A 27,218-nucleotide genomic window follows, 5' to 3' on the forward strand; every position below is an offset into this window, starting at 1 on the left:
GTAGAAGGAGAGGATAAGGGTCGATGATACTATTCGACGACACTTGAGGAGATGTTTACCCTTGATACTCTTAAGTTGATTGTAGTCATAGCTCGATCAAATTAGTTAACCTGTGGACTACACCACTCTATAAAATGTTTTAAATAAAAACCCCCTTTGCAACAAAATCTCTTTTGCATGATAAAGTAAATTTTATATGCATGAAAATTAAATTAAGAAAAAAATGAAAATTTATAAAGGTCTATGGTTAATCAATTGGATCAAGGTTAGGACTGTCCTCTGTAGATTATCAGGTTGATAGCTCTCACTCAAAGTCAGGAAGCACACAGTCCAGCTTTGAGCCCCCACCTTTACTAATGTCTACACTAAGTTCTGATCTTCTATATGTGACTACGGGTGTTCTTTTACTTGTTTGTGTTTTGCTAGGATTAGTTTTATGACTTTTTCCGTACCGGATGCTCCTATTTACTTTCCTGTAATTTATTTAAATTTCTACAAAATATATTATGCTTTATGATGCTAACCATGCAGCGATAGAAGAGGCCCAGGTACACATTACATTTTATGAATCTGCAATTTTATTTATTTACCTTACAATATTTTCTACCTGTATTTATTTATTTTACATGCAAAACTAAACAAAAATTGAAAAATTCAAAACATATTTTCAAAATCAAATTTACAGTTTCAAAACAGCAAAATACATAATACGTTCTTTTGAATTTACAGGAATCCCTCGAATGAGGTAAACTACGGTTGTCAACAAGATCTCCCTAGTTTAAATGAGCTTAACGACTCGTTTAGACTAAATAAATTCAAGAGAAATAGTGGTACCAGAATGAGGGAATCGTGGAATCTTAACCAGTGTCGCCCTAATCAACTTTAACCCTCCCATAATACTTGAACAACAACAAAACTTTTCACTTAAACTGTAAACCCTTAAACCTTGAACCTAGAGCTATCACTATCACGAGGAGCTCGGAGCAAGCTAAAGTAGATAGAGAACCACATTCTACAACAACAAATGCATCTACAACAAATTTCCATAGAATTAAATAAAAAGTCATAGGACTTTGAGGTTGCTACCCTCAACTTATATTTAGGCCTTTGAATAGCCATGTTGTGCAATTTAAACCCTAACTCGCTTTAGGCTCTGAGGTTGTCGTTCGTCATGACATAAACCCTCCCATCTTCAAGGCTATTTATATGATTATGTCATGCAAGTGTAAGCTCTAAATAATAATAATTGGCAAGATGAAAAATTTAATTATAATTTCTCGAAATTGAAGCAAAACATAAAATAGCTTGGGAAGTCACTGAGGTTTTCCTTAGGATCCGTGGCATCCCTTAGTTTTCTCTCGTTGGATTCCAAAAATATTTGTTCTCATTTGATACTCCTTTGTCCGATCTTAAAAATCCTAAACTTTGAAATTCTTTAAGACATATTTTCCAATCTAAATTGAGAGTTTTTTTAGTGACTCTGGTCATTTAAAATGTAATTAACTATAGAGGTTTGCCCTTATAGGAAACTTTAGAACCCAGGTTAATATAAACCCTACCTAATCTTTCATATTAGATAGGAAAATTTGTCAATCAACATAATGGTTTCATAGATCAAAACAGATGTCATAAATTATTTAATTTATTTAATCAAGCCTCATTAGTAAGTAACGTGTCTATTCCTCGGGATAGATATGTTGCTTGTAATGTTGTGCTCGTTTATATAAACAATGACATATATAGGTCAGTTCGATCTCATATTTTCAAAACTAAAACATTATTTTTCAAAAATCATATATATATAAAAATTATATACATATATATATATATATATATATTAAAAATATATTTTCCCGAAAAGGTGACCGAAAACACTGACCCTTCTTTAAGGTTCTTCTCCCTTCTCTGAACTAATGCCTCTCAAACGACATCCATCATATGATCTTTCAATTCTTGGATTTTCAATTGCACAAACTCTTTTATGTACTCTATATTACTTGTATCTCTGTTATATTTTTTTCTCCATGTGTTACTCATATTCTTGTCTGTGACATAATTTACACTTACAACACCTTTTAGAATTTTGAGCTCTAATTTGCTCGTGAATCACACCCACGGATTAGATGTAAGACTGGAGAAAGAGAGAAAACCAGAGAAAGAGAGACGAGTAAAATGCATAATAATGAACAATAATTTGAATTATTGATTAGTCATTTTCATAAAATAATACCCCAATTATATATAAAATTACATGTTTGCTCATGCTTTAATGGGGGCGTTACAGAATATATTAGGTATTTTATATGTATAGGCCTACGGTTAGACTACCCTATGACTCGGTCAGCTGAAATCAGTGGGTCTTTTTTGGCAATGTCTGATGAACAAGGGTCGGCCTTTGATGGTCTTAAAGTCAGTAAGACTCAGCTCGATCAGCTTACCTATGTTAGTTGGCTACTCCAGTGTGGCTATCAACTATAAATCCATGTGTGAGAAGCTCTTGTCGGTGGGATGAACCCAGGTTATTTGGCAAAGGGTAAATTCCATAATCGTACAAATAACTCACTCCTTGATAAGAGTATTCTTTGAGATTCTTTATTGATTATGTTATGACCAGTACTTAGCCTTCAATGAGAAATCTTAAGGGATCCAGAGAGATGGTTGGCGTTGATGAATTCTTCGTTTGAGTCAGGTTATGGTAAGACGCTAGTAAATGCATCTACTAGTCTTGGTTAGCCTTGGTCGTTGGATTGGATGGCCTGCATCTAGTTGGCTTCTAGCCTCGATTTAGGTAGCCCGCACCTAGTCAAATTGATCTTTGGTCTTTCGCCAGTGAGCACTCCATAGCTTTATTTCTTTATCCTCTTGTTTGTAAGATATCCTAAAAATTCGTATTGACACGTTTCTAATTTATAATTATCATGCTTTTTTTTTAAAAAAAAATTATTATATTATAATATTTAAGTTTATCAATCGAACTCTCAAGTTTAATAATTAAATCATGATTATTATTTTATTCATAAAAATAAATCATCATTAACCCTTAAAATATTAATTGTAAAAGGGATAATTTAAAACAAAGTGAGCTACAATAGCAAGTAAATATCTAAAGAAGTTATCCGTATATTCAAAAGTTTGTGGAGCCACTAGTAATCAGAATCACGCCCAGCTTTCTTCCATCTTATTTATTCATTTAATCTTAAATCTACTTCTCCAAGCCTCGCATGGTTATACATGTCTATGAAAAAAAAATTGATGCTCTTTTTGAAGGCTTCGACAATAAAAAAACATAAATCTGAATAGTATTAAACTTTACATTGCTCTTTATTATATCTATAAAATAAGAAAAATAATCTTACTAGCCAAAATGAAATAGAATTAAACTCAACATTGCTCTTTTAGATACTAAAGGCAACCTTACCAGCCAAAAAAACAAAAAAACTAGCATTATCTCTGCCAGTGTTAAGCAATTCTAAACTCAACATTGCTCTTTTAGATACTAAAGGGAATCTTACCAGCCAAAAAAAAAAAAAAAAAACTAGCATTATCTCTGCCAGTGTTAAGCAAGAATACTCCAAGATCCTAGTTACCTTTTGGAAGAGAAGAAATCACATGCCAAGTGAAAATTGCTCTGGGAAGAAGCATTGCTCATCATCCTTCGGCTAATTCTAAACAACTCGAAGGAGCCTCCACCATGATAAACAAGTCAAGCCTTCGAAGGTATCATATCAAAAGCCATACTAGATTTTATAGCGTGCAACTCAAGTGACTTTTGAAATTCAATTTTCCAGATATCAAATTGATAACTATGATTATTTCCTAAAAATAAAATACTTGACAAAATGTTACTCTAAAAAGAGGATGATTTGATTTCAGTAGAGTTTCTGAACTCGAAAATAAGTGATGACATAACACTTCCCAAAAATACATGACGACAGGAACAAAAACATCTCCGGAGATGGATTCATTAAGATTCAAACGATGAAGCAAGAACTAGACGCCAACAAATTGGCTTTATTTCAGAAGCAATATACGTTTCAAACGTAACTTCATCCATCAAATAGCTCAATTCTTGCTTGACGTCCCAAAGGACTTAATTTGAAACATCAACTAACTAGAAAAAACAACAAATTCCTCTATGAAGTCACTCAAACTAATTATTTTGGGTTCAGAAAGGTTGAAGAAAGTATTATTTCTTCAAAAAATTCAAAATTATAGTATTGTTATTATTATTTGATAAAACTGAAGTTTCCACAATTGGTGACGTCAAACCCTAACTGAGCCCCTAATTTTAGCATAATCATCACCAACTCCTCCTTGATCGACCTAATGGAGGCATCAGCGCACTCTTTACTTTCTATGGTAGCTTTGGAACGTCAAACTCGCTCAACCTCAAAATCAGCATCCGGCGAGGTGCAAATACTTCAATAAAAAAATTTCTGCATGTTTACATCAAAATAAACTTTAAAAAGAATCACAACTAACATCTTACAAGAGATAGTTCGAAGAAATTCATTAGCAATGACCAACTCAATTTCAACTTCTTGATTTTCTCCAAGCAGGTGAAAAGGAAAACTCGTACATAATTTGTCTTACCCCCACTCCTAAAAACTCCTCACAGCGTTGTAACAATTTCCCTGCTTCAAAACTTGATTTTCTCTATATCTTTAAATTACAAAAGTTCAAATATAATCTTAAAATAATATTATTAAGCATTTATAAACTTCTCTTAATGCTGATTTTGCATAAATAACTATTAAATTTAGATTGCCATCTTGGCAAAATAGGATTTTATTATTTTCTTTAATCGCTTCAAAGAGAAAGTACACCAAAATGTCTCCTAACCCATCCAAACAGCCTTGCTGAGCAAATACAACGTTAAATCTATGTTCAATTAAAAGTCCCAAGCCAAAGCAGGCTAAGCATTGTCGCCAAGGTTTACTCACCCAAGAATCATAACCGTACAGAATTCAAAATGCATAAGTGAAATCATTCGACTTTAATTAAATTCACCCCTCATATATATATAATCAATATATTTAGCTACACACTAGTAATTATCTTTACAAGCGCACATTAACTGTCATATAATTTTACTTATTTTATGAATATAAACCCTTTTATAACATTGTATTTAAGCTTGTACATACAATTCAATTTTATTCAGCCTGTACTTTCTTGCAAGCAAGTGAAATCTCAAAGCTACATATTATATATTCTCTTACTGTTCCCACTTTTCTCATGTTTCATAGACAAAGATTACAAATATAAACTAACTTCGTACAGGTAACATTAAAAACATACTTAAACACTACAATTGAAATAAAATTATAAAATTATATATGAAATATTAAACCGAATAAACATTGTTAAGACAATCTATTTGCTTAATATTTCCTACAGCTGTAAAAAAAAAATTTCAATAACAGCCTACTTCTATAACTCTATCAATAACCTTGTTTGAGACAACAATTAAGGGGGGCAATTAGATGCTGAAAAAGCATCTTTTATATTTCTTCCTTTTTAAACAAGCTTTTGCTATTTTATCAATGCATTTTCCAAGGAACTGATACATAAGATGGTAAAATTTTCCAGTATCCTCCTCTATACCAAATACATCTATTTCATTGAAATAAACAAAACTTAAAATATTAAAAATATTAAAAAAGCTATGTGGCTATAATTACAAGGTGGGTGTTACATTTATCTTGAGATGCGATAAGAGGAATGAGGACTCTTGCTGGATTTACCAGCCCTCTTCAAACGCCATTGCCGATACCTCCACGCCACCTGAATACGAGTGGCAGCAACATATCTCCAATATGGTGATTCATATCTGTTAGTCCAGAAGAAATAAATACGTGGTAATCAATAATGTCACGAGCTCAAAATCCATTATGTTTATGTAGATATCCGATAAAAAGTTACTATTTTGTAAGCATAAAAGTTTGAAGTAGCACAAAAAATGATCCATTAGTGTGGATGTTTGTTTTATTGGGGCTCCATAATCACAAGGCGAGATAGGTATGAAAATAAATGGCAAAATGGAAGTGAAGAATAAAAACTGAATTTTGGGCTTTGAAATAATTGATGCATCAATGGTTTCAGTTCAATCAACTTAGAATACTAGCCTTTCAAGCTGATCATCTTCATCAACATTATACTAGCTTATTGTAACTGGGAGTGCTTTCTTGTGAAACATTCAAATCCTTCTTATTTAAAAAACTAACATCCAACTAAAATTTTTTAAAATAACAACATCCATATCTTTGCCTATTTAAAAATCCACTTTTTTTTTTTTTTTTTTTTTTTTTTTATATATATATATATAGATATAGATATAGAGTGGTATTTGAGAATGCCGCTCCTCATATGTGCTCAAATCTGAAATCATTTTCGCTCCGATAAGTTATTGTTCCCAAATTTCAATAAATGTATGACATATGCATGTCTTACTATAACCCATAATCTCACCATAACCTAATTATGGGATTTGCATTGTTTTCTAGGTTCTCAACTTGAAAGCGTTGATTTGTGGAGGTATTGAATTTGGAAGTATCTGCAACTTAATGACTGACGCTTCTCCTTGGCTCCACTATTACTCATTATCAATAAAATTATCGTTTGGATCATTATCCTCCAACTCAGCTACAAAAATTTATCCTTTCTTCCAAATTTGAATTCTTTGCTTGTGAATTGAGTAAATATCAACGTATCATTCTCATCATCCACTACTAGTCGTTGTCTTCTTTTATGCGGTATAATTCATTATAATATTTTTAAGCCATGACCTGTTCAAACTCAGTTATTGTCATGCTATTTTGGTACACTTATTAATGATCATTCTAGGATAACCATAGTATATTTATTAAAATGTTAGAAAGAAGTCTGTGTTGTATTCAGTAAATTTTATTCTGAAATAAAATTTTAGTTTTTTGCTTGAAGTTTTGTGCATTGATGATGTTTTCAAATACATCCAAAGCCAATTTAAAATTTGTTCTAAACTAGGCATTTTCACCAAAGCTCATATTCATATATCTCTCAGTCAAAATGTCTCAAAACATAGTTGGCATCACATCGCTGTCACCAAGCACTCATATTTCACACGAACGCCAATTATGTAAAGATGTAGTCCCAAATTTCTATTATCTTATCAATTGTCCCCTTACACTTCTCCAAAATCAATTGCTTATCATCACTCTTTCTCCTAGCCTACCTATTTTTCCTCAATCAGGTATTTGGTTGCCTTTATTTTAGTTCATGTTTTTCATGCACATCATAAACTATCTTTCCAAGTCAATTCATTGCATATTCCTTAGGCACACATACACTCAAAAAAAATTCCAACATCCCCTTATCAAACGTCTAAATACTTTGGCTGAGAATGTATTTCATGAGATACTCTCTTACTCACAACCAACAACTCTTGGATCATCATTATTTATTCATCTTCCTATTGTTGCCTAGCTCCATACCTCTACTTCTCTACTGGTGTGATCAAGATGGCTTCGACCTCAACCTCCTGCCATCTACCTCAATCAAACATAATCAGAGATAACCTTAAAGCTTACATCCTATTGCACTATGATGAGGTAAAAGTCAATTATCTTTCATTCCATTCTGATCAAATTCTTGCATCAAAATAGTGTGGAAAGAAGATCATCTTTCATCTCCTCTTTTCCAATGTTTCTACAAATAGAAGTTTGGTTTCATTTTGCACGTCCAACATTAGATGTTTCTAAGTAGTTAACAATCTGCTTCCTTTTCATGAAAATCAAACATCAAAGCAAACCGGTTGCCAATTTGGGTTTTCTGGCGCCAACTTCCTCATGATGCAATTGGATAGAAAAAATATTTTCAATTTCTAACAACAAATCTCATTGAGTACAAGATCTATGGAGAGAAGCACATTTTGTTTGCTCTCCTTCTTTAGGTGGGAGCTACTGAAGGGTAGAGGAGAAAACACTTACATGGAGCAAAATAAGATTGCTAGTTTTGTTGCAAAGAACTATCATCTGTTCAAAAAAAGTTTACAGCTACAACTTTTGTACTCTACCTATTATTCCAGAACTTTATCAATTCTCTTTTTTTATGCTTTTGAAGCATCTGGGTGGACAGCATTCTTAATCTCTGCAAAATTTCTCTTATTGATCAAGAGGAAGACTGGTTCAAATTCTTACTAGAAAAGGGTATTCCGCAATCCTAAAGTACAAGTTACTATAAATATCAAGAAAAAAATGCTGCATTTACCTGATAGCCCCTTGAACACGAGGGTTTCGCAAAAACCTTGCAAATATTATAGTCACTTCCTCCAAATCAGCAGCTCGGAGGGCAAACGCTTCAACATTAGTCAAACACCTAACAGTTCGGTTGGAAAACAACCGTTGCCCAGCGAAACGAACCCTTCCCCCAGCTGCAAGATGAAATCAAAATTAGCAAAACATTCTTTCTTAGCAAGTATTAGTCATACACAAAAATAACCAAAAGAAAAATAAAAAAAATTGTCCAATTGCTATAATTGGACACCAGATATTGCAGGAGTTCTTCTTTTAATGATGCTTCTCTTAAATGCTTTCTAATATAAGCCTTCCGGTTAAACCAATCCACAAGACCAAATCTTTACAGTAAGAAACCTTTAAAGTACTGAATCAGAAACAATCTACCAACTAAATGACACCTATATAGTTCCAGTCAATAATTTCATTTGAAGATAAAAACCACAAATAAGCAAATTATTGAATACAATCCAATTTTGCTATGTGAAAATAATTTTTACCGAGATAATGCATGAAAAGCTACTAAAGGACAAGTTCTCATCCAATTCCAGCGAGAGTATCAGCTATATACATATAAATTAGATATATCTAATCAGTGCCTTAATTTCTTAGAGCTGTCTAGAGATGGTCAAAATTTATGAAGCAGTTCACCAATGTTTTTCAATGATAAAAGACATGATTGTACCTTTATTTGCAGAAGAGTGCTCCAGGCACCATGTAAGGAGCTCCTCCCCACAAACATCCCCTTCTGAAAGGGGAGCCACATTTCCATCTGCACCAATGCTCTCCAATTTACCCCTGACAATAAAGACCATTTTCTCAATGGGACCTCCTCGATAAAGGATATCGCTCCCTCTAATATATAATGTCTGCCCCAATTTACAGAAGATAGCATCCAGAATAGGTTCATCCATCAAGGAGAAAATACGAACCTGTCAATCAAATTATTAAAATCAATCAGATTTTCAAGTGAAGAATAATAAAGCTTCTTACTGAAAACATAACCTCTCAAGAACTAAATATAACTCAGTGCCCTTAGATTTTGTTAATTGACAATGATAACAGCACCTAACCAACATCTGTAACATTATCAGATTTATGCAATCAGGGTAAACAATACAAGACCTGTTACGTTAGCATTCAAAAGCAAATTACTGGCCAAAAGAAAATAAACTATTATTCTTACAGACTTAAAATTGTGAAATTGCACTCTTTCTATAGAATTCTATAAATTTCAGATAAGATATGACTGAAGAACTTAACTCTTGCTATTGATTTCTGCTAGCATGCAATTTATTTTAAAACTCAACAGAGTACGTTTCAAATCATGGGACCAAAAGGACCAAGGGCATGCTTCAAATCATGCGTTTCAGAATCACTCAAAACCATCGTATTCAGAATGTTTTGGATTGATTACGGTTGATTCAGTACAAAAATCCCTCACATTTGTAGATTAACTAGGAACAAAGCCGATTAAAATAGTTTGTCCACCAGTTCAAACAAATATTTGTGGTTTGCGCATCACCACATCTAAGTCATCTTGCATAAATTTTCATATGAATGAAAGGTTGCTCATTTATCAAATGATTAAAATATTTTTAAATAAACGAAGTCATTTTTGGTTGAACTTGCAACATCATGGTCGAGACTGGCACCAGTCAAGGGATTCTAGATGATGTCCCAGAATCACTGAGAAATCTTAAATAAGCGATTTAGAGGGTTTAGGAGGACTACAACAAAAAAAAGGGGCCTGCAGCTAGGAGGAATAAAGTACAATATGCCGAGAAAGATCCACAACCATTCTCGATCAAAATATAGTAACACACTTGAAAGTGACAGCTAGAATATTCCGAAAGAGAGAAAACAGAAAAAAAAAAATCTCCGAGTTAATATAAATCCAAAACCGAAAAATCTCATAACAGGTCCCAAGCAAAAAAATATATACTAAGAAAGCAAATCCTAAATGTAATCCTAAATTTGGCAATTAGAGCCCTACGAACTGACTGGCCCCCCTTAGGAATGGAAAAACCTGAATCAACCAAGTTTTTAAGCGAAATAATCAGGTTTTTTGTCCTGCCTGGGTTCCACAAGGGACACGCAAATGCATCCTTCTTGGGTAGGAGGGGTTTGAGCTTCATAACCGGAATCATTTGGACCCTTGTAGCACGAAAACAAATCAATGACATCAGATGTGACATAAATGTTGCAATCACAAGAAAGGTAAATTTTGTAAGTATTATCATGGATTCATTTGCTACTCTGAATGACCATCAACTATAGATGAGTTTTCCAAAAGAATCTCTAGAAAATCTCTCCTTCAATCTAATCCACGTCAAATCACCTTCATTGAAAACCTTGTCAAGACAAATTAACCTGCTTCTGTTATTCAGCAATTTGCTTGGCGATTTCTTACTTCACATGCTCGAATAAAACTTAAATCTTTTTTACCCTAATTTTCGCATCAATACTAGGCTCAATAACCAGAAGTAATATGCACCAACTTCAAAGGTGTGAGGGGATTATGTCCATACTTCCTATAAAAAACTATGAACTATAGAGTGGCTAGTAGACCAGTCGTAAGCAAACTCAATCTAAGAACAAATCAAATCTCACTCTAGATATTCTCTCATAAACCATTGGAGAAGGTTTCTAAATTGAGATCACCATCTCCATTTGTTTGTAATTTTGAGGAAGAGTTGTTGAACAGAATTGAAACTTCGTACCTAGCTTATCTTATAGGGTTTTTAGAAATTACTCAAAAATTTTACATCCTTATCTAAAGTGATAGTCTAGGACCATAAAAAAGAGCTATCATTCTGAAATAGAGATCAGCAATATATGAATCACCCATTACCTTGTGGCAGAGCACAATATGTTATCTTGTAAAGGCGATCTACCATCATCAAAACAAAAATCCAGTTTTATTGTATTTGGGGTAAACCCACAAGAAAATTCATTCCCACATTCATCCACTATAGCTTTGAAACAAGGAGAACATAGAGACTGATATTTTGGCTTCAGATTTGAGCTAAGTGACATACCCAACACAATCTAACATGTTTTTTCATATGCAATAAAGAAAGAGCACTATCACAACCAAAACGTCTCGTCATCCCACCGCTTTGATACTTCTGTAAGAAAACTTTTTTGAGTGAACTACTAAGAATGCAAATTTTATTGTAAAAGAGCAAATAATCATCAAAATTGTTGTACTAATCGTGTAGTCTCTCTTCATAAAAAATCCAAATCTCTTGAAAGTCCTTATCAGTGGCATATAGATCATTCAGTTCCACAAAGCCAACGACCACCAACTGCATAATAGTGATAAACAAATGACAACAGCTCCAAGCATCAACTATCTTATTTTGACTCCTAAGTTTATCCTTTAGCACAAAAAGAAGGATGACTGACACCGGAATTAACCCAAACCGCAATAGAAAAAACAAATATTATGAATAAAGGCAAATACATAGTTACAACCAACACACTTGAAAAGAAAAATACAGCACACGACACTCGAAAATCTGAAATAGCAAAAAACATGATACAATTACTCAAACTAGGGTGAATCTTGAGGTGGTGGTGGCGGTGGCGATCGGCGAGAGATTGGCCCTCTGAAAAGATAGCAAAGAGTGAGTAAAGGCTAGAAGGCACGGCGACGACAAAGGATGAGAACAGTGGCAGCAAAAGGAAGGAATTGCGGCAAGGGCAGCAAGCTTGAAGGAGAAGAATAGATGACTGGGCGGCTGGAACAACAAAAAACAAAAGGAAAACGTTGTTTTCAGGCTGTTGCTGCCTATAACGAGGAATGTTGGTGGAAGAGACCGGGAATACGATGGGTTGTAAGACAAAAAGAGGCCGACCGTCCGGGGTGGTGGCAACTGGGACAAGTGGCTAAAATGGGAAAATTGCAAGGAAAACAACAAGGTAAGGTTGTTGTGGGGTGGCAGCAGCAATAGAGGGCGCTCGGGTGCAACGTGGAGAGGATGAGGAGGGGTATAGGGATGATAAACACCACCTGGAGACAAAGGTACAGTCGAAGCCCCATTTGAAATACTAGGATACAACCCTTGAGAGAATGAAGAGATGTCGCGGTTGTCCTAGTACAGAACACATTAAAAATTTAAAACTTAAAAAAAAAAAAGGCTTAAAGTGGATAACTAATATAATACAACAAAAATAAAAAAAAAATTCTTGCTCAATCCTCAACATAGGTAAGCCCGAGATACGCCCGAGATACAGAGGACTGAATCCCCTTAGAAAAAGGAGGCATTGAATTATAGTCGGAGCGTCAGTCGACCCGCCCCTGTCTGGACTAGTTTAGTCTAGATGATAAAATCGCAGGATCGGCTCCCGCAGCTCTTTACGCCCACATAATGTAGCAACAATAGTGGATTGTTAAGCTCCCACATCAGTCTCTTGAGATTGAAGGAGCTTCTTCCTCATCTGTTGAAGCTTCTGTCTGCTCGTAGTAGTTATGCAAACTAGTTGAAGGTAGTAGAACTAGTGTAATCTTCTGGTAAGTCATTCTTGTAAGAAGTATCATTCTAAAGCACATCCAAATATAACAGGTATGCATCCTCTTTTGGCACAATTTGGCTGGCACTATACATAAACTGGTATTCTCACGGATCAAGTCTTGAGCTGCTACATTTGTAAACTACTCCCACTTCTTGTGCTCCATTGAATGCATCTAATAAACAACTATGTAAGGAGAAATCAACTTGAGGACGAAATCTATGACAGGCTGAGCCACTCTCACATTCAGGACCTCTTCATCTCTAGTAGAATATGGATCCCACTATAGGATTGTCTCTCCCACCAAGCTCCCAAGAAAATTTCGAATACTGCATTTTAGCTGTCCTATCTGACCATCTATTAGTAGGTAAACTGCTGAACTAAATCTAGTACACCAATGACTCTCAGATGCAGCATAAAAGCTTCCCATCTCTGATACGTTTGACCTCCCTCTGTAGGGTCAACTCAGGAAGTAGGACATATATTTGGATCTTTTAAAATTCTCTTACATGAGGTTTTCTTGTATCTGGTAATTGCTCCTCAAACTCATTGTTATTTTGGACAACCAATGTCAGTCCTCCAAATACTCCTCTCATTGCCTACAAGAAGGTAGCTCAAGGCACCACGACCTCACACTTTGCATGAAGGTCCATTATCTCGGACTCGATGTCTTCTAGAACAACTACTGTCGACTCAACTAGAATCTCCCTCTTGGGTTCAACTAGAATCGATGTCGTCTCTTCGTTATTAACTGGCAGCTAGAACTTCAGTGTCATCACTCTCGTCAGTGTCTACTCTGCCATTGTCCATTACTTCAACCGGTCTCTAATCAGTGAAAGAGATTATTCTTCTAGATGTTCAATTTGATTCAATATGCCTAAATCCATGATATTTAAAAGTTGAAATACTTTCTAGTGAGACTAATAACCTAGAACAACGGGCATTTGTTTTCAACTACTGGATTACTCTGAGATGAATTTGGGAATACCGGTTGGTTAAGACCTAATATCTACTCTGAACTAGTGTCTCCTCAGGCAGGGTCAATTTGGATATTATGCTGAGTGCACTCTTGCTGCTTGATCCTAGGGTTGAGCTTTGCCTGTAAAATGTGACAGTCTTCCCATGATGTTGCTAAAATTGGTGAGGTCTTACGAACATATCCTGCCTAAGGTGCAGGTAATTGCTGCCCTTGCATCTCTCATTTCATCTTGAACCAAATAGTGATCTTATATTTTTCCTCACGCTGGTGTAGCTGCTTCAAATTTTGCCACCAAAACAATGCGCCCTTCTTTAACTTAATGACAGCTAATTTCACCATTTTGTTCAGCGGGGCATCCTGGTACTCGAAAAAAAGTTCCACAGTCTGGAACCACTTGATGAACTCGTCCGGGTCTAAGTGGTCAAAATACGAAAAATACACCTTTACTTCAAAACTCTAGCTTCTCAGATATTTCATATCAAGTCTTTGGGTAGAGGTTCTTCATCATTAGCATCCATATAGTAGAAGATTCACTTCATTCCTTAGATCCAACAAGTTATCGTTGTGGCTACGGGTGACCTCTCTGGATTCTTTTTGCTCCAATTTCATCAAGAAGTTCTAGCACTTGGCAGAGTTATCACTGTATCTCTTCATTGATAAAATACTGAACAACATCTAAATATTGTCTATTTGGTGGCATGATTAGGATTTGGGTAGATTGTTGGGAGAAGAAAATTTGGCGGGGAGGGGTGGAGATGGTTTGGGTATGATGAATGCTAGAAACTCTATAATGGGACTAGGGTTAAGCTAACTTTGATACCAAACAATACTCGAGTTAACCCAAACCACATTAGAAAAAGCAAATAAGTGGTTACAGACAATACATTTGAAAGGGAAAATACAACACACGATGCTTGAAAATCTGAAATAGCACAAACACGACACAAAAGTACGGTTGATTTTGATGTGATGGTGGTGATCGACAAGAATTTGGCCCTCCAAAGAGGTAGCAAAGAGTTGGTGAAGGCTGGAAGGTGCAACGACAACAAATGATGAGGACAATGATCTTAGAATACAGCTCTCGAAAAGAAGAAGAGACGCTGGCAGTTATCCCGATACACACACATCAAAAACAGAAAATCTAAAGCAAAGGAACCACATATGTAAACCCTAGATACTTAGGATTGGATCCCCAAATGAAAAGAAGGCGCCAAACCAAAGTGAGGGAGAAGGTCAGCCCTCCCAGGACTGGACCGGTTCAGCCAGGAAGATAGAATTGCAAGATCGGTTCCTGCGGCGCTTCATGCCCACTTCACTGTAGCAACTGAAGATCCCGCGTCAATGACAATAACTTTACTTGAGAAGGATGTTTACCTTTCAGCTTGTTCCGACTATTCAAGAACATCCGAATTTTATGGTCATTGTAAAGTGTGAACTCACCGGCAAATAGATAACGACGATAATAGTAGAAGGCATTCACTATGGCATAGAAATCCTTATCATATATGTAATACTTTCATTTCGAATCATTCAACTTCTTTATCAATAAATGATAAGGAGTCAATCTTGACTTAGCAGAAATCCAATTCTCATATTAAAGGCAACACAATTCGCCTCAAACACCTAGCACGTAGTGCTTAGATAAAAGCCCGAGTAACATGAAGCTTCAGTGCACCAAAACTAGTCTATTCCTTGTCTGGCCATGAGATTCTATCTGCCTTAAGGTACTAGGTTAGCAATGCCAATAAAGCACTCAAATTTCTATAAAACCACTATAGAATGAAGTAAGCTCATGAAATTAGTGCACCTTGATGAAATATTGTGGCTTGAGTCACTTCATAATGGCCCCAATCTAAATTGTGTCCACTCCATGCTAGCTATCGAAATAATGCATCCTAGAAAGAAAGCTTGCGACGCCAGAAAATGTCACTTTTTCAAATGACCATACAACTTCTCTATCCTAAACAAATGTTGTAATTGATCCTCCACAAAATAATTGTAAAATATTAGCTAATATAAAAGTGTTCCAAACATTTGACAAGCAAAAATACACCACTGTCCACTAATAGAACATATATTGAACCTTGAAAACAAGCTGCCACTCGTTCTAGAGTCTTATATGAATTTGATTATTGCCACAACATAAATCAATCTTTGAGAAGTTGGTCGCTAACTGATCTATCAAATCATCCAGTTATGGATGGCAAACTGGTACTTGATACTCTTGTTCACAGCTGTGCATATGTGTCATATCCCATCCTTCTTTGGCACGATTAAACACAATACATGAGCTAATACCCTCACAAACCAATCCGCTGGTCATCAAATCCTCAAGTTGCTTATGCAGCTTCTCTTAGCTTATCACCAATAGGTTGGTCAACGAGAGAGCACCAATCCTATAATGAGATCTATAACATCTTGGATCATTCTCAATCGGGAAAATAGAGTGATAGACTGTCAGTCAAAACATTTTTATACTTCTTCAAATAGGGTTGTGTTGCCTCAGGTACTAGCTCCTCTATCGCACCTCCTTTCAGCATTACCAATGTCAATCTCACAATGGTTCCCCCATGGCCTAATGCATGGTAATATGGTTCCAATATTTATATGATCCCTTATCATATCAGGCTCCTTCCAAGGTAAAATTACAATATTCTTTATATTCTTGATGAACAAGCAAACCTATTCCTAAAACTTGTCTTTAAAAGAAACATTTGTTAATCATATCTTATCAACACTGATCTCATTTTCTTTCTTCAACCAAGTCAAACAGTACAACTAAGAATATTTTCGAGTGATGAGGCTCAATTTATCTACCATTTGAGTAGACGCAATAGTTTCGCTATAACCCCCATCAATGATGAAGTTGCATAAATCCCCCTTCATGATATAATAAATATAAAAGATACTGCATTAAAGCCACTATTGCTCTCACCTTGGCGTAGTTTTGAGAATCTGCCAAATCACTATCATAATTCCATCATTTCGCATGATGACAGTGCACGAGAGGTTCGCCTCTTTACACGCACACAGAGCCACAGTTTTCCTTCCTCTTTTGCAAGAACATGGCGTCAAAGACACTACAAGTATGGTTTGGTCGCTTCTTTGCCCGCACGAAGTCTACCTTTTTTCCTCTTCGACACAGTTCAATCCTGCACAGCAAGCCCATCACGTCTCTTCCCTTTGGCTTGAGTTCGACATCAAAACAGGTAAGAGACATTCAATGCTCCTTTGTTTTCTCTTCTTCTTTCTTCCTTCCTCTCCTTCACTATCAAGTTTGTTGATTCAAAAAAGGGAGAGTGTTGAAATAGCGTGAAATAAGTTTCTTACGAGAATGTGTCTTCTAAAAGCTGACACATCTATTTATTATTATTATTATTATTATTATTATTATTAATTAATATTATTTATTTATTCATTATTTGTGTATTGTGAAAAGCTCAGTTATTACATCTTTAACCCGCTGCAGCCAAACATAAAGATGTCATGCACTTTCTTCCATATAAAACTTCATATGAAGTCATCTCAATACTAGTCTGATAACTATTATTGTAAGTTAATTCTACTAAAAGTATATGTTATTCTCATCCTCCACCAAAGCTATGACACATGACCTTATTAGATCCTCAAAAGTTTAATTAGTCCTTTCTGACTCGTCATCCGTCTAAGGATAAAAGGTCTTATTTAAAGTTAATCTAATGGCCAAAACTTATTGAATCTTCTTCCATAAACTGAAAGTAAATCTATCATCTCTATCGGAGACAATAGACTTCGACACTCCATACCATCTTATAATTTGATCCACATACACTTTGGTTAATCTCTCAACAAGATCTATTTGTTTAATGAGCAAAAAATGGACTTGACTTAATCAATATATCAACAATTATCCAAATAGTATTATGACTCTATTGTGACTTAAGCATTCCAATTATAAAGTCCATATCAATCTCCTCCCATTTCCACTCTGGAATCGATAAAGGTTGTAACAGACATCAAGGACACTAATGCTTTACCATGACTAACATGTAGGACAATCACAAATTCTGCCAACTACTCTTTATATTTGGCCACCAAAATGTTTCCTTGAGATCTTCATATATTTTCTTACTTCTTGGGTGAATAGCACAAGCAAATAAATGTGTCTCATCTAGAATTTCCTTCCTCATACTATTATTATTTGGGACATAAATTCCGCTTTTATATTTCAATAAAACATTCAAGTCTAATGCATACTTCTCCAAACTGTCTGCCTTAACCTGCTTCATAATTTTTTGAACATCGCTATTCCTGGCTAATAAATTCTTGATTCTGCCTTTCAAAGGAGACAACACAGTCAACTATTTAATTGAACCATTTGGTCATCGCTATAATTGATTATAGATAGCTTCAGCTTCTCCAATACTTAAGTTATTGCCTTTGCTGATTCAAATTATCTAAAGTCTTCTTATTCAATGCATCGACCATCATAATTAACTTCCCCGGATGGTACTGAATATTCAAATCGTATAATGTTTAATAAACTTCAACCATCTGCTCTACCTCAGATTCAATATATTCTGAGAGAATATATACTTTAAATGCTGATCATCTATAAATACCTCACATGTGGCTCCATACAGATAATACATTCATATCTTAAGTGCAAACACAATTGCTGCAAACTTCAAATCATGCGTGGGATAATTCTTTTCATGATTCTTCAATTGCCTTAAAACATAGGCAATGTCTCTTCCATGTTGCATAAGCACACATCCCAAATCTTTTAATGAGGCATCACTGAAAAATCTAAAACACATCTGAACCTGAGGAATAGAAAATATTGAAGCCGACATTAAGTCCTCAGCTTTTAAAAAACCTCCTTAAAATGATATGACCATTCAAATTTCAGTCTAGTGAGTCAGTCTGAAAATGACATAACAATATGTGAAAATCTCACTACAAATCTCTTGTAATAACCAGCCAGACTTAGAAAAATTTTGCCCTCAATAAAAGTAGTAGGTCTTGGCAATTCTACAGTTGCCTTGATCTTATTATGATCCACATAAATGACATCTCCACTGATAATATCCAAAGAAAAGCCACACTTTTAAGCTAAAATTTACATTTAGATTATTTAGCATATACTGTATTTTCTTTCAAAACCTGCAGAATATGTAAATGATTTGTATGTCGGCTTCATCACAAATTCAAAGCACACATATCTGATCCTGAAAGATATTTTTGATATATCTTCCTATTTAATCTTTAGCTGACGATAGTATGACTTTAGATCAATATTTGAAAATACAGAATTCCTACCATATTGATCAAACAAATCATCGATTCTCAACAACGGGCATTTGTTTTCAACTACTGGATTACTCAACTACCTTTAGCCAATGTACATTCTAAAACTCTCATTCTTTTTCAAAGATAATTCAGGAGCGCCCAAAGGATGGGCGGGTGCTTTGTTTGATAAACCCATTATCTAGTAAGCCCTATAATTGACTTTTCATCTCTTATAACTCCTTAACAGTCATTTTGTATGGTGCCTTGGACAAAAGCTTAGAACCTGACAAGAACTCAACAGTAAAATTAATCTCTCGCACTAGTGGTTGCCTTGATAAAACATCAAGAAAAACTTCAAGATATTCTCTTATAACTGAAATATCATTCAATGACTTCACTTCCTTAGAGGTATCTAACACATGAGCAAGAAAACTTTGGTTTCCACGATTCAACAATTTGAAAGCTCTCAAACAGATCTTCGATGCCAACCCTATTCCACCACAAAATTTGACTACAATCTCCAAAGGTACATGTATTTTAACAAAATTTTTATCGAAGTCAATTGTGACATTTTTTAGACAATCAATTCAGACCTAAAATTACCACAAATTCCACAAAATGTAACACAACCAATTATGCATCAATTTTTTTTTCTGCCAATCACTAACTTAATCTCACATAATTGATTAACTTCTATAAAAGTACTAATTAGCATTCTAACAGATCATATCACAAGGTGTTATTTAATTGCATCACTTTAATCAACTCTTCAGCTATAAAAGAATGCAATGCTCCGAAATCAAACAAAAGCTTATCAGCCTACGCTGAAGGTATATGATACTTATCATTATAACAATTTTATTGAATATTTAAGTTTAACTTATTTAAATTAAAAGGTTAAATTTTCGTAGATACACTCAAAATTTATTCTGATAGATACACTCAAAATTTTGCACCAAAATGTACATATTTATCATTTCTATATCACGATCAGGCTCGAGGATTGGATTTAACCAAGACGAGAAAGGACGGTTTGACGGCCGAATTAATTTTTATAAATTAACTCACAATTTAAGAGATGAAAGAGACATTAAAAATTAAATTAAAATTGTATAATTTATAATTATCTCGTTGATGGTTGTCTGTCTTCTATAAATATTTTCTCGTCAATCATTCATCTTTGAACAAGTTAATCAAACATAAAAAATTAATTAAAAATTAGTTAAAACAACGGTGAGCTGAAAAGTCAGTGAATATCTATACTTCTAAACTAAAGTAATACAAGGAAAAGAAATAATAATATGCATGTAAGTTAAGCTTCATTATAAATCAATATAAGAATTTAAGATGCTTTTAAAAAAAAATTTATTTAAATGTGTACAATATCATTATCATATCAATGTCATTTTCATTATATACAATCGTCATAGAAGGCATCATCTAAAAATTGTGTCAACTAAGATTCATCAATATCAATAATTTTGTCCATTTATGTGCACGAATATATTAGTGTTCCGACACTAGTACCGATCAAGGAGTGTTTCATCATATTTAGTCAGGTACATACAAACAGTCAACATAAACATATGTATTCATCGCATTCAATTTAACAGACTATAAAATATACACAAAATACATGAGTAAGTAGCCATGATATTCATAATGATACGATCAATAAAGAAAAATAATATTTCAATCAGAATAAAGTATGCACAAATATCAACTGCAAACACATTTGAGAATAAACAAATTATTACTATAATATAAAAATATAAGTACTCATCTCGATTGTTCATTAAGTACCTATTTAATTTGTCATAATCTTAACCCCTCTATATTTCGAAGCCTAACAACATATAAAATTAAATTAATTTATTATTCTAATAAGCTATTATCTTTTCAACTAATATTATCCAAACTAGAATGATAGGGGACTCTGCTTTGGGATCAAAATCATCAGCCCACTTCAGAATTTTCATATAACGGTTGTCGATCTTGATAACTTTCTGAGAAAAAATGCGAGCGTAATCAATATCGTGAGATAACTGAATCAGTATGTGTCGACTGTCAAGTAAATCAATATTTCAACTGCCCAACAGCTTCATAGCATCAAATTCTTTCTGAATGATCTTCAGTTTTGGGTGACCATAAAAGAATTTCTATACAAAAATTTTCCCACTAGAGCAAAACGCGAAGAAGATGCGAGAGTACTGGTTTCAACCTTTGTGAGAATAAGAGCAGGCTTCCCATTTTTTTCCCAGTTTTTTAATGAAGGTGTGATCACCACCACCTTCAAGAGCCCAATGAAAAAATTGTGGAAGATTGCAAGATTTACCTATACGAAAAAAAGTCTTTGAATCTAAAAGAGAAGCAAACTCATAGTAAATGGCGATATCGACTTCTTCCTTTGGCTAGGGCATGGCATTGCCTCTTCCTTCGGTTAGGGCACGACATTGCCTCCCACGCACACAAGTGGTCACTTCCCTATCTTCTTCTTCTTCTTATCTTTCTAAGTCTCGAGCTCTCTGCTCTCTTCTGTGCTCTCTCGGTTTAAATTCTTCGAAATGGGGCTTACGACTATTAAGTCGTAACGGAAGAGACGCTCCTATTCAATTATTATTATTATTATTATTATTATTATTATTATTATTATTATTATTATTATTATTATTATTATTATTATTATTATTATTATTATTATTATTATTATTATTATTATTATTATTATTATTATTACTTGTAACTTACAGTTATTACACAATATAATTATAATTGCACTAAGTTGTCAATAGATGGCCTCAAACCTTCAAGGTACAATGCCACCGCGCATTATGTATTTCCACTAACTCACATTTCAGCATGAGTTATTTAAATTCAATAGTGCACTCCCATATGGACGAGTGCTTTTAATAGATTGTAGAGCTTCAAAAAGGACATCTTGTTGATAGTTTTTTGGAAGGAACCTGCAATGCATCTCCCCCTGAATCTTAAAACCATATAGTGAACTTATTCTTCAACTTTAAATTCTCCCACCACAAAGAAATGCTCTTTTTGAGTTTGATGGCAGCAAACTTAGCTCTTTGATATTGTAGGATGGCTCTGTATTCAACGGTCCGTTCCACAATTTAAAACCATTCAACAAACTCACCCAGATTTTCAAGTCCATCATAATTTGATAAGCCAATCTCACACCAAAGTCATTTTGTCATTCTCCAAACTCAATGCCAAACTGAAGAGGCACTAGTTCTTCATCACTTGAAACTTTTTAGAGAGGAATTGTCTTCATATTCTCATCCAATTGACACCATTATGGCTATTGATAACTTCATTGTCTCCTTTCAAATTTAATTAACCAACGTTATAATTGGAGAATTTCTCACACATATCCTCCATGATAAGCTCTTGATCAAACCTTTGAATATTTGTTCTTGGCAGCATGGTAATTTTCTTCCACTTAAGGTTTCAAACAGATATGGCAATCAGAATTTTGTTTGGCCGAAAGTGATAGAGTTTAGTTTTGGGTGTAGTGGGGATTTTTGTAGGGAGAGGAGTTATGTAAATTTGGGTTTGAGTTGAGAGTAGTAAATTTTCAAAGATCTAGGATATTTATAGTCATGATACCAAATGACACCAATCTAGGACTTCTAAATGAGATGTAGGGATCAACATAGGATTGAGATCTTTGTAAAAGAGGATAGGAACGATGAGAAACCTGAAAAAAGGGGATTTAAGTGGTTAGAAGGGCTGACTACTGCTGTAATGAGGACAAAGAAGAAAAAGAACTGGCGGCTAGTAGGAAGAAGGTACACGAATATGAACACACGTCCACCACCTATAGATAGTCAAGATACATCAACATCACTTCAAAAAGAAGGCTATAGCATTCCCATGGGTGAGAAAATACAGAAAAAAAAAACTCCAAAGTAACAAGAATCAAAGAAACCAAAAGGTCCCAAAATATGTCCCAAGCAAAAAACATGAACCAACCAGGTTTTGAACCATTCAAGGCTGATTCTGTTTTACTGAAGTTCTACTTAGAACACGTCTGGTTTTCTCTTGGGACACACCAATTTCACAGACATTTATCCATCTCACACATCTTTAATTTTTGTACTTATAAGTTTGGCACGAAAGCTTTTCAATGAATGTCTTGACATTGATTAACTTCTAAATTCCCAAAACAAATTCTAAAGATATATTAAATAAAAATGTTAGCATGTGTTAAAGTGCATGGTCCATCACCAATTAGCTTACCAATCCTGTGTATACAAACACAAGCAACATATTTTACACGGTGCAAGCTAAATTATGTGGAACACGGTTCACTGCCTAGAGATTCTGCAAACTAAAAGATAAATGCCATAGTAATAATATGCAATGGTTTGAAAACAAGAGGATGTATTTGAAATGAAGCAACAATTTTGATTTTATAAATATAAATAAAGGATGCAGAAAATTTGCAGGATAAATCACTTAACTAAAACATGATAAATTTTCTTGCGCCTAATTAAATAAAAAATAAATATATTTGAGTCAGCTATGTGAACCAAACTCACCTTCTTGAGGAAATTGAAAAAATGGCGCCGTATATCTCTCTGCAGGTCCTCTGGTAACTTCTCTAACAATTCTTCTTCATTTACACCTCTGGTGGCGGCCCAACAAAATCGCTCTGCTTGCCTCACTTTCCTATTGTTCAATATTGAGTATCAAACCATGCAGCATATTACCTTGATAAAGGAATGCACAAATTGAAACACTAAATAACTCAGATTTCCCAAAATAAAGTTTAATAAAAATAAAAACTGTCAGCGTATTAATGAAACAACAAAGTTTGACATAGATCAGACCATATTTCTGAAAATTTGTTAAACTTCATACAAAAGAACAACGCATTAATACTAGAGCACTTAAAATTATCACCCTAATAATTCATTGTGCTAAATAAGAAAGAATGATTATTTTTGTAATAATAATTAAAAAAAAAGGAATCACCCGGGAAAACCTAAGGCTAACTAAGCGACTAAGATACGATCTTTTATGCAATGGTGTAGGATCCCATAGCTCATCCATATAAAGGGAAGTAGGCAGTTAATTGGCATTTTTTAACCTAGTCACCATCTCCATATTCGGTTTATTTTGAGTAATTATGGTGACCTGAGGTATGTACCTGAGGTCAAGGAAACATTAGCGAACAGTTTCAGGTACTAGCCATGTCTGATGGCAACGGGATGAAAACAACATTATTTCCTTCTTTAATGATGTGCTGACGCCACAGTTTTTTTTTTTCTTTTTTTTAATTTCCTCACAATCTTCATAGGGCTTTTTTCCTCAATAATTTATTTGGAAATACATCAAGTTTAAAGTAGGTGGTTTGTTAAGATCATTGTTTTCAAAGCACAATATGATACTGAATAGTGTAAGCAAATTTCATAATGCATTTCTCTGTAATATTTTGCAACTCAACTAAAAGTCTCAATTCATATGCACGGGTCTTGCTTACTTAGTTCACGTGTTCCCAAAGAAACATTAATGGTTATAAGGTTTAACAGAGTAAATAACTTTAAAAAATAATGATCTTAGACTTTCTACATCCCCTGTACTTGTTTGATAATCAAAAACTTTCTAGGACCCTTGTACTGCTTTCATAATCAAAATAATGCATAGTAAAAAAAAAAGCTTTCTACAAAAAATATGGCTCGAGCCACGTACTCCAAATAATGTAACCTCGGGTAAGAAAGGACTTCATCCAAAAGAATAAAATTTTAATGAAATATTAAAGAGAATTAAACTAAATTATTTTAAAATAACAGAAAAGGATAATATTCCATTGAAGGAAAGTCTTCTAAGCAGGATCTCACATACTGAAAAAATAAGTCTCTATTACACTTCTTGTTAGAAAGGTTTTGTAAATTTAGATGGCAACAAACCTCTTTACCTCTTTAATTCATCTGGCAGACGCCGATGGCTCATCCACTGCTCTACATCCCGTCTTCTCAGTTGCATTTCCAGCCTCCTTCAAGAAAAAATATTTGAGCTAAGATGCATACAGAGAGTAAGCCGATCAGAAAAGATGTACAGTTATAAAGATTAAATACGCCACCACAGAATCTGAAATGAAATTATTCCAACTGACCGATGATATTGACAAGAAAATCAGGATACCTACAAGGAGATTATTTTACCAGGAGCGTTTTCAACTTTGTTATTTACTCAAATGATCGAGTACAGATGTTGAAACTTCACCCAATCTTAGGCTGGGTAACCTAAAGGCGTCACACTTATGTTAATTTTTTTTATGAAAATGATTGTGAAAACCCAAGCAAATTTATGTATACATGGCATTAAAAGTCAAATTCTCCAATATGACATTATAACATGAATTAAGATGCGAATTGGAGCTTACCACCAATAGATTTAGAGTGGCTCGTGATAGGGACTTATGACTGCCTTTTACATGAGGTGGATATTAGTGTTTTCTTGTTAAAAGAATTGTGTTGTAAGCCCTAAAAGACCTACAAATGCTAAGGGCTTATTTTGAATTGTTTTTGGTTTTTATATTTTGCTTTTGTTTTCACTTTTATTTTAAAAGCATGTTTGTTTAGTGCATAAGTTCACATTTTTATTTTCTATTTTAAAAAATAAATTAACTTGTTTATAAAAACACTCAACACACCTAAAAACTATTCTGAGTGTTTTTAAAAATAATTAAACAAGTTATAACATACCAAATAAGTTTTATTTCAAATAAAAGTATACAACAACAACAAAGCCTTAATCCCACTACGTGAGGTCGGCTACATGAATCCTTTTTCTCTATTGTGTCCTATTTAGTGTCATATTTTCATTTAGTTCTAGTAAATTAAGATAATTTTTAATACAATAAGCCCAAGTCTTCCTAGGTCTACCTCTGCCTTACTTAACACAAGTCGAATCTAAAATATCTACTCTCCTAACCAGATCATCAGATGGTCGACGTTCAAATAAAGTATAAACAAAGTAAAATTAAAATTAAAAGTAAAAAATAAAAACAAAAATCAAAAGTGATCCAAATCGGCTCCCAAGTCAAAAATACTTTAGCAAGATTTGAAACTTAATTTGTGGTCCTAAGTTCATGACAAATATATACAAGTTACAACTGAAGTCCTCTAATCAGGTGGTTCAGTGCAAAACAACACCATTAATCAAGGTTACTAATAGAACATGCAAGTTCATCAATGGTCTAAATATCATTAAGTGATGAATTATAAAATACACTTGATAAAGTATAAAGCTATTGTTTAGTTTAGATTGAATCAAAATTGTTCATTTAGATAAGCATTCACCTCAGGTCTATAAAAGCCACTAAGTGATGTGTGTAACTCATACTTAATGACAAAGATCGTTCGCTCAGTTTAGCTCAAAAGCCTCCTCATACAAGTAGATCAAATTCCATGGCTAGCCTTAATAAAAACATTCTCTCTACTCATCAAATGGAGTGATTAAAAATTAGAGCTTGAGCCAATATAAAAAATTGAACAAAATCATAAAATCCTCGCAAAATATGAACAAAATCTCTAGATAGTGTCTTATATAAAATTTAAATTATCCTCTTAAAATTTAATTCAAAAATACAAGAACTTTTGCAAGTGAGCTAGGCATAAGTTTTTGGAGCCTGCGAGTCCTGAGGATAGATAAATCAATACCAGAGCTCTCAAAATGACAAAAGATGGGCAGAGAAAGAAAAGCTCGATTGACTGAACTCTAGACAACTGCAAGTGGCATGGATTTGGTGACAGAAGAAGCATTGACATAGAGGTGAATGACCGATGATGGGTGGAGAAATATGCAATCTGCTAAAACCATTAATAATGAGATCAGAGAACTAAACAGTGAGGGAAAAAAGATAGCTAAAGATGGGGACGAGATCAATCGGCACATTCAGTGTTGGTTGCGAAGATGGAGAAATGAGATCACATTGTTGAGAGAAACAAACTGAGAAATAATGATGCCCAATGTAGATGAGATTAATGAGATCAGGTTGCCCCAGGACGAGCACTATTTAGGATGAGATGGTTTGAATAACATACAAACCAAACTCCTGATACAATCATTATATAGAAGTTAATTGTCAAGATACAAGGCTAAAATTCAACAGTTACAGCAAACAAATCTACCTTAGAAGGAATTTACAATTGCAT

The 27,218-nt window shown here is 34.2% G+C and overlaps 1 protein-coding gene across 2 annotated transcripts in view; it reads right to left on the reverse strand.

Moving 5' to 3' along the window:
* Positions 1-5,478: 5,478 nt before the first annotated feature.
* LOC110038595 (probable cyclic nucleotide-gated ion channel 20, chloroplastic) overlaps positions 5,479-27,218 on the reverse strand; it is a 100,121-nt gene continuing 78,381 nt past the window's right edge. For both annotated transcript variants that reach the window (XM_020743471.1, XM_020743472.1), the window contains exons 9-13: positions 24,977-25,054; positions 23,598-23,727; positions 8,959-9,205; positions 8,248-8,410; positions 5,479-5,833 (exon numbers count right to left, since the gene is read on the reverse strand). In XM_020743471.1, coding sequence (XP_020599130.1) covers positions 5,701-5,833; positions 8,248-8,410; positions 8,959-9,205; positions 23,598-23,727; positions 24,977-25,054 — 751 coding nt within the window. In that variant the 3' untranslated portion in view covers positions 5,479-5,700. The remainder of the gene's footprint in view (positions 5,834-8,247; positions 8,411-8,958; positions 9,206-23,597; positions 23,728-24,976; positions 25,055-27,218) is intronic.

This window comes from Phalaenopsis equestris, unplaced genomic scaffold (assembly GCF_001263595.1).
Source record: "Phalaenopsis equestris unplaced genomic scaffold, ASM126359v1 Scaffold233198, whole genome shotgun sequence".
Taxonomy (NCBI): domain Eukaryota; kingdom Viridiplantae; phylum Streptophyta; class Magnoliopsida; order Asparagales; family Orchidaceae; genus Phalaenopsis; species Phalaenopsis equestris.